Source organism: Humulus lupulus, chromosome 7, assembly GCF_963169125.1.
Source record: "Humulus lupulus chromosome 7, drHumLupu1.1, whole genome shotgun sequence".
Lineage (NCBI taxonomy): Eukaryota > Viridiplantae > Streptophyta > Magnoliopsida > Rosales > Cannabaceae > Humulus > Humulus lupulus.
The window spans coordinates 13368287-13376952 of NC_084799.1; the positions used below are offsets into that span (position 1 = coordinate 13368287).

Here is an 8666-nt window from a genome sequence, read left to right on the forward strand (position 1 = left end):
GAGTACCATTTAAAACAAGTTTTTTTTTTTTTTAAAAAAAAAAATTGAACAGTATGGTTTAATTATTAGCAAAAGGAAAATGGAATTAGGAAAATAATATATAAAATTTCCAGGATCCGAAATAGGAAAAGAGAAAATAATATTACAAGATCATATTAGTAAAAAGATACTAGATTTCCCTGAAAAGTTTGAAGATTTAAAAAGTATTCACTAATTTCTTGGATTATTAAATTATGTCCATCCATATATTAAGAATTTATCAAAATTACTTGGGCCATTATATAATAAAACCAAACTTAATGGTCAAAGATACTTCAACATTGAAGATATTAAACTAGTAAAGAAAATCAAAGAAGTAGTAAAAACCTTACAAAAATTATCCCTTCCATTAATAACTAACTATTTAATAATAGAAATAGATGGATGTGATAAGGGATGGGGAGCAGTATTAAAGAAAAAGCCTAGAAAATATTCTAATAAAAATACTGAAGAAAATATCAAGATATGCTTCAGGACAGTATAAAGAAAAAAATATTACTAGTATTGATGCCGAAATAATGGCAATCGAATATTTCTTAGATGCATTCAATCTTTATTTAATTGATAAAAAAGAATTTACTATTAGAACATATTGCCAAGCAATAGTAAGCTTCTATGAAAAAATGAGGCAAAATAATGAAAAACTAATGACTAATAGATGGACAAAATTCCTTAATAATTTTATTATTAAAGGATATAATCATACTATTGATCATATTAAAGGAAAAGATAATTATTATGCTGATGTATTATCTCAATTAATTTATAATACAGATGGACTGACAACCATTTCGTCCAAGAATGTATAGGCCTAGAATACATCCCAGAGCCCAAATGGCAAACAAATAAACAATAGACCAAATAATATATAGTCAGCCAATAAAGAAAGGTGAGGCAATATCCTTCGGAGAATTAGTATTACATTGTTATGGTAATAGTGAAACCAAATATATCTCTCACAAGGTTATTAGTAAAGAACAACAATGTTGATTAGATAATCTTCATCATGCCTATTTATTTAATAATCCTAGATATTTCCAGGCAGTATGTAAAAAATAGTCTTAGAGGTTAAATAACATGTATCAGGAGGGGTAACCAGTTACAATGAGATTAGTAACCTACTGCCATAAGAGGGGTAACCAGTTACCATATGAGGGGTGACGGGTCACTCATATTAGAAATGAAAAGAAATATCACATTTGAAGGGGAAAAAAAAAGGAAGAGTAAGTATGATTTAGTAACCTAGGTAACCAGTTACCATAAAGAACCCAGAAATATACATACACGTCAGAATGTGAAGGTAACCAGTTACCTCCTGAAATATACACACAAAGAACGTGAAGGTAACCAGTTACCACAGATCTGAAGATAGAAAAAAAAAACAGATCTGACCACAAACCAATCTCCTCCCTCGCCTTCTACCACCACCAGAAACCCCCATCCCATGCGCGCAAAACCCCGTCGCAAACCCATCCATCCCCATTGTTTTACGCAGCTCCGAGCACCACGAATCGTACTCAGCCCAGGCGCCACCCTTCTCCCTCGCCTCCAACCACCACCAGCACATCCCTCACCTCAACCTATCCCTGTCGTTTTGGATTTGGAGGCTCGCGAATGGAATCGCGCAGAGATGCGCGGATTGAGGCTATGTTCGTCGATGGTGCGGCTGGGGTGTTCTTGGCTGGGTTTCACGGAGGTGCGCGCCTAAGGTGAATCGCAGGTGGTGAGGGTGGGTGGTCGAAGATGATGGTGGAGATAATGAGGCAGCCGAGTGGAGGACATGGAGGTGGCGGCTAGGGCAAAATGAAAGAGAAGATGTGGCTTGGCTGAATGAGTTTTTACTATGTTAATTACCATAGTATCCCTCTTTTTGCTGATTTTTTTTGTTTAATTTTGATTTACAATATGCGATTAGTTTTCCCATAAATTAAGTTTTTGTTAATTAAATATTCTCATACAAATTAAGAAAAGTTTAATTCCCATATTTTTGTACATTGATGGCTAAAAAGCCATATTTTTTCAAAATTCTCTATTTGTTTTGTCTAAATCATGCATATTGGGCTGCATATCTATCTTATCGACCCAAATACAATTACAAAACGTGTCATGCTGATCTTGACACAATTATATTTTAATCGCATCATTTTGTGCTTGTGCTAGTACACTAGGTCTAACCCATTTCGACACTTGTATTGTATGATTGACATAACATTTCTCTAATTAAAATTGTGAAGGATTATCATTTTCCAAAATATTAACAAGTGCTGTCCCTTACCAATGCTATCATTTTTCCTATTTTTCCAATAAGATGATCAAATTCAGAAAGAATAATTATTTGTAGCTGTACACCAATGGCTATAAGGTGAAGTAAAGCTGTATCCTACATTTTTTTTTCTTTCTAAAGGAAGCCTCTGCACAAATAGAAATAGCACCTAAACAGTGATACAAGATGAATATTACTTGTATTCATCATATGGATATAGCACCCTCCCTACCCTTATGCATTGTTCTAATAACTGTGGTTATCTGCTCAACTTGTTCATCGCTTGAACATGATGAAAGAAGAACTTTGGCAGTTCCTCCATCTGGGTAGCAACCAGAATCAATCATTTCTTCAAAAATTTCTAAGCATCTTGTGTACAGTTTCTTTCTAGAGTAGGCCCCAAGACGAGAAGTCCATGTCACAACATCAGGTTTTAAATTTTTCATTGGAATCACTTGGAAGAGCTCTTCCATTCTGTCAAAAAACCCAGCCCGTCCATAAACATTAATCAAGATGTTATATGTACTGATTTCTTCTTTATATTGTCCTTTTTCCATAGCAGCAAGAACTTTCTCCATTTTTTCGAACTGCCCTAATCGACCGTATAGGTTCAGCATACTGTTGATGACAAAAGTGTCTGGCTCTAGCCCAGACTCTTGCATCTGATTCACTATATCTTCACATTTAGCTACATTGCCGGTTCGAGAGTAGGCAGATAAAAGTAGCATATGGGATTTCATTGTTGGGGCAATCCCTATACGTTTCATCTCTTCAAACACGGCTTCAGCATCTAAATGAATGGAGAGAAGAGTACAAAAATACCAAAAGTTCAGGCTGAGATAATAGGAATTATTTATTTCAAACAAACATGGCTGACAGATATTAGTTGCAATCAACATGTTGACATGACTTATTCAATCACAAGATAATAAGTTTGGGATTGCAAAAGGATGAATTATACCTTTGGGACATAAAAATAATAAGTTGGCAAAAATTTGATTAGTGCTAGAAAATAACAGCTCATGAAAATTAACATTAACACCAGCTATTCAAGGCAAAAGAACAAAAAGAGTATATGAGAAACTAATATGCCATTGTGAAAAGAATTGCAATTTACGAGTGAATCCTTGCACAATTACATATGCATGGATGTAAATTATGCTCTTCTTGCTTATAGAAAAATATTTTGCAATCTGACTTCTAGTTTTCTTCTTTGTGTTTGATGCTCTAGGAGAACTTCTTTACGACTCTAAATGTTTTGAGTGAATACAATCATTTGATCCTAATAACAAGTTTCTTTCTTAAACGTAGGTCCAGTGAAGGATATCAATGAATGTTATTGGATTGTTGGATTCAAAATGTTAGAACTACAATTATGGACAAACTTCAATAGTATTTCAGATAGAGTATGACAGAATTAAGACCACAAAATGGAAACTTTCCAAATTTTAGTTTATTATACCTTCATGAAGACCAGCTCGTCCGTATGCATCTACCATGATATTGTATGATGCTCTATCTGGTTCGCAACCCATGTGCTGCATGAGTGAAAAAATTTCTGCAGCTCCAAATGGAAAACCTGCACGACTGGTTGGCCAGAGTCATAAAAATTGGATGCATGTCAAAGCAACGTAAAGGGAAAAATGCATAGAAAGTTATAGCTTTAGTTGCCTCCAGAAAATCAACTTCGAGAACACATGACTTGCTGTATTAACTTCAAAACTATCAAATTAGAAGAGTTTTGGTGGTAATATCATAGTCACAACACAATCATGCATGCAACTTCTATAATGATATTTATCGAAGGTTTAAAAGTAAACTCATCAACCAACTCAAATAGACAAGCTTCGTATGCTTTTGTGAATATGCCAAACTTTTTTCCTTTAAAACGGCCAAAACATGCGAGTATTTAAGAGTTGAACACTTGGGGCAGTGCTAGACTATGTAGACACTAACCTGTAAGATTCCATTAGCGCATTGTAAGCATACACGTCAGGCTCGTGCCCTGCTTCTTGAAGCTGTTCAAATATTTCTTCTGCTTTTTCACAAAGTCCTTCCCTGGCAAATGCATTGATCAATGCAGTATACGTGCAGATATTTGGTTTACACTTCTGACTTCTCATTTCATGAAACATCTTCAACGACATATATGATTTACTTTCCTGCATAGACCTCATCAAGTTTTAAAGATTTCATAGTATTAAGAGATCGAGAGAGGGAAAATAATAACAGCAATACCAAAATAGCAAGCAATGTTTAGAGAACACATCAATTCACCATTCACAATTCCAGGGGAAATGGGAAGTTAGAAATCACGTCAACTCCTACAGGAGTATTTTAATAATACACTCTGGAATAAAGGACACAATGAGAATAATTTGTAAATCTTATAGAACTTCACCCATTTCTAGTTATTGTCACAATCAGTTTCTTAGATAGACCGCTAAAGAACCTCTTAACCAGTAAAATATCAAGTACATGGAGACCAAATAGCCTAATTTATCAGTTTTCCTAGATCATGTTTCTGTATTTGTACAGCCATAAATTTCCAAGATAAATATATATTTTATTTGGATTACTAAATTTTTTTCTCTCATGAGTCCCTCTTGAAAATGGTTACAATATTGAAACATACAATACAGTCAAACAAAGGTTCAAAACTCATGTGGACATCATAGGATTTGTACGAAAACAAAAAAGCATTGACTGCAATTGAAAAATATGATGATGTTGAATAATTCGGTAACTCATGTAGACATGACTGAAACCTTTTCAAAATACGAGGAAAACGAAACAAAGTTTAAATTTAACATTACTCACCTTTCCATATAAGTTGATCAGCATTGTATAAGTGTTAGTTGATGGCTGGCAGCAATCCCTCTTCATCCTTTGAAAGATCTCTATTGCTTTTTTAGGCTTTCCTTGTTTTATTAGCCCATCGATATAGGCATCGTACACAACTGTACCTGAAGAAATGATATTTAATCATAAATTAACAATATATATTAAAACAAAGCTAATTTAAAACTTGTCACATTACTGATTTGATATGTTTACAATACATTTTTGTCCCTGTAAATGGGATATTTTAAGTGCTTCTGTTATTCTTAATGAAGATATAATTATATGAGCATAGAGCAGAGAAATTAAGAAGGGCAGTACAAATGAATACAGTAAAAGTTCATAGCAAACCAAACAGCAGGTATAGAAAATAATGGGAAGTTCTCAAATGACTCAAGTACACCATCTGATAACTCAATCAAAGGTAATATAATCACTGAAAAGTTACAGTTGATGAAGAATCATGCATGCAATTCTTAAGTATTAACTGAAAAAATCTCTCAGTATACATTTATGTAGATAAAAGTTGATGAAGAATCAAATCATACTTGGAGGAAGACCATATTTTCGCATTTCGCCAAATACCGCTTCTGCTTTCTCTAGCAACCCAAATTTGCAGTAGGCCTTCAAAAGAAGGGCATAAGTATCTTCAGTGGGCATGCAACGAGCTTCAAGAAGTTCTAAATATGTGGATTCTGCCTCTTTGTAAAGTGATTTCTGTCCATAAGCGTCTATGAGTAAATTGTAGCAGATGACATCTGGCTTGAAGGAGCTCTTGTACAGTACCCACTCAGATATCTGGAGAGGTGATATTATAATGTCAAACCAATATTAATGCTGAAATCCATTTGGATGGCTATTTGGTAATGATTGATAAGGGCACTCATGATTCAATGAATATTTAACTGTGTCATTCTCTCCACAGTTTTTTCATACAAGCCATTTTCCAAATTTGGCTATCCAAATTACCATCAGACAACAAATACTAGGCATTTGACTACAGTCATCTGTAAAATGCTAAGCAGCACCAAAACTTCTAACACGATTAATGCTTTCATATGCCTATGCTTTCGGAAGTGTTTGTAATTTTCTGTTTTAAGCGGATGATTACTATGTAGACTTGTGTAAATCCATTAGGCTTTCATTCTTAGGATATCAGATTCTGCAAGATACAACAATTATTGTTATGAAATAAACTATCATATTGTATTACTTGAACAAACCACAACACACATTTAATAATAATAAGCTCAGAATAACTGACTAAAATAATCGTCTAAGCATAAAAACAATATCAACAATATGTCAAAATTAGTATTTGTGAGTCCAAAGGTCATATGAAAGTGATTATGCACCCATCCTTGACCAGTATGACAAATAAAAAAGTTTAAAGAGAATGGTATTTGCTTCTCACCAACATTATAGGATCCCATTGTTTATTGAGACGAAGTTGAACAGCTACATTGATGATGTCATCCCATATTTCATGAGAGGCTGGAAGAGTATCAAGAACGTCCCAGATTCTTTTTTGTTCCTCCTCTTCCTCCAATACAAGGTCCAGAATCTTCTGAGCAGTGGGGCTCATCACTGGGAAAATTCCATCGACAAAACCTGATCCATATTTCCATCCTCGCCCTCGTAATGAACCACCTAATACAGAAAGGACAGAGTAAAATTTTGAAGATAATACAGAATAAAATCTTTTGAAACCACTTAAAAAAAAAAAGTCCAAATTAATGTACATCGTTTCCTTGACAGCTTCTTGGTATTAAAGCTTCTGAATTTTCCACGTTTGTCAATATACAAGCTGTCAGACTTGCCCTTCTCAACAGCTCTACTGCCTGAACTCTTGGCTTTCCATCTGAACTGACTTCTAAAACTTCTCCCTTCGATGAATATACAACTGATGGTGCATTTAACGATCAACCTGCATGAGTTTAGCCCAACATAATACAATTTCATCAATTGCTCCTCATATTCTTCCAATCATTTTATATTTACAATTCAAGATAAGCCATGCCCTTTTAAGCATACACAACCACACAAGTATGGTTATTGATGCAAAGTTGAACTAGAAGTGGTTTCAAAACCTTATTCCAAACAAATTTTAGTATGTCAAGTGATTAAGTAAAACATTCACATTATATATAAGTGAACAGAAAATTCTTACTGAAAAGGGAGGGAGGCCATTAAAGGAGAAAGTGAAATCTTGAGTAAGACTTACATTAATGCTTGGAAGAACTGAGCATCTGAGGCGAGAATCTAGTGCGTGGAAGACCTCCAAAACAAACTCCATTGATAACGTTTATAAATTATAACCTCACGAAATGGACACGACAAAAAAAAAGAAGGGAATTCAAAATATCAATGCATGCAGACAATGGATAGGAAGGTAATACTGGATTATCCTCTCCGCTTTTTTTTTTTTTTAAAAAAAAAAATATTTTCTTGGGGTTTTTTTGCAGATAAAATCCACAATCAAACCGGTATTTTGCATTTAAATTCCCAATTTTCTACTATTTTGCATTTAAACCCCCAATCTAATTAATCTCATCCATTAGTCCTTGTTCATTTTCCGTTTCAAAATCCCCCATGTAATAAGTATATAATGTCAATTACACTTGGCTCATTTAATTTTTTTTATTTTGAAATATTTGCCGCAAAAATATCCCATGTTTATATTATGTTGCATTTTATTGACCTTAAATTTGACCAATTACATGAAATCTAATTTATGACAGTTAATTAAAAAGTTGAATGATAAAATAAAAACACACAAAAATTTATAGTGGCTATTCCTAATAATTAATAATGACCTACATCTATTTATACTATTATTAAATATGTGAATCCGAGACTCTAGATCAAATGAGCTGGAATCAAATGAGCTTCTCAAGTTTGAGCTTTAGTATTAAGGAGCGCTTGGAAAAATATGGAACATTAAGCTTTGTATTTATAGGCTTAATGTTCTTACATAATGACCCTTGGTTCTTGAATAGCTTGCTTGTCACGTAATATATAGATTCTTATATCCATATTGCATATATTTTTAATAATATAAAATTAATTTATGAAAATAGATACAAATAATATAATTAAAAAATATTTCTTATTAGATAACAATAGTAAATATTTTTTTAATCACTGGCATGCTTATCATATTTCTAGTAAAGATTGTGAGATAAATAAGTTACCTAAATCACAAAATCTTATACAAGATAAGATCTATTATATTATAAGAATATAAAAAAGAAAATTTATAAAGATTAATAAAACTATTAAACCTAGTCTTAAAGATCAAGAGTTCCAAAATAAAATATTAGATAATATAGACTATATTAAAAAACAAATAATTAATACAAATAATAAAATAGATTTTTTTAATAAATATTGAAAAATTTCTTAGTAAGAAAGAAATAAAAGATTTATTAGAATACGTTAACAAACAACATAAAATAGTAGAAATAGAGACTAAAAAATTAATAACATATCAATATCTATTATTTAAAAATGATATAGAAGA

At 32.8% G+C, this 8666-nt stretch overlaps 1 protein-coding gene across 1 annotated transcript; it reads right to left on the reverse strand.

Annotated features, from left to right (window-relative positions):
- Positions 1 to 2310: 2310 nt before the first annotated feature.
- Positions 2311 to 7522, reverse strand: LOC133790730 (pentatricopeptide repeat-containing protein At2g35130). Its single transcript, XM_062228481.1, has 8 exons — positions 7368 to 7522; positions 6886 to 7070; positions 6558 to 6793; positions 5692 to 5941; positions 5123 to 5268; positions 4259 to 4464; positions 3765 to 3889; positions 2311 to 3092 (listed from the first exon to the last, which is right to left on the reverse strand). Coding segments are annotated over exons 1-8 (1734 nt in total). The 5' UTR covers positions 7370 to 7522; the 3' UTR covers positions 2311 to 2508.
- Between the last annotated feature and the right edge of the window lie 1144 nt (positions 7523 to 8666).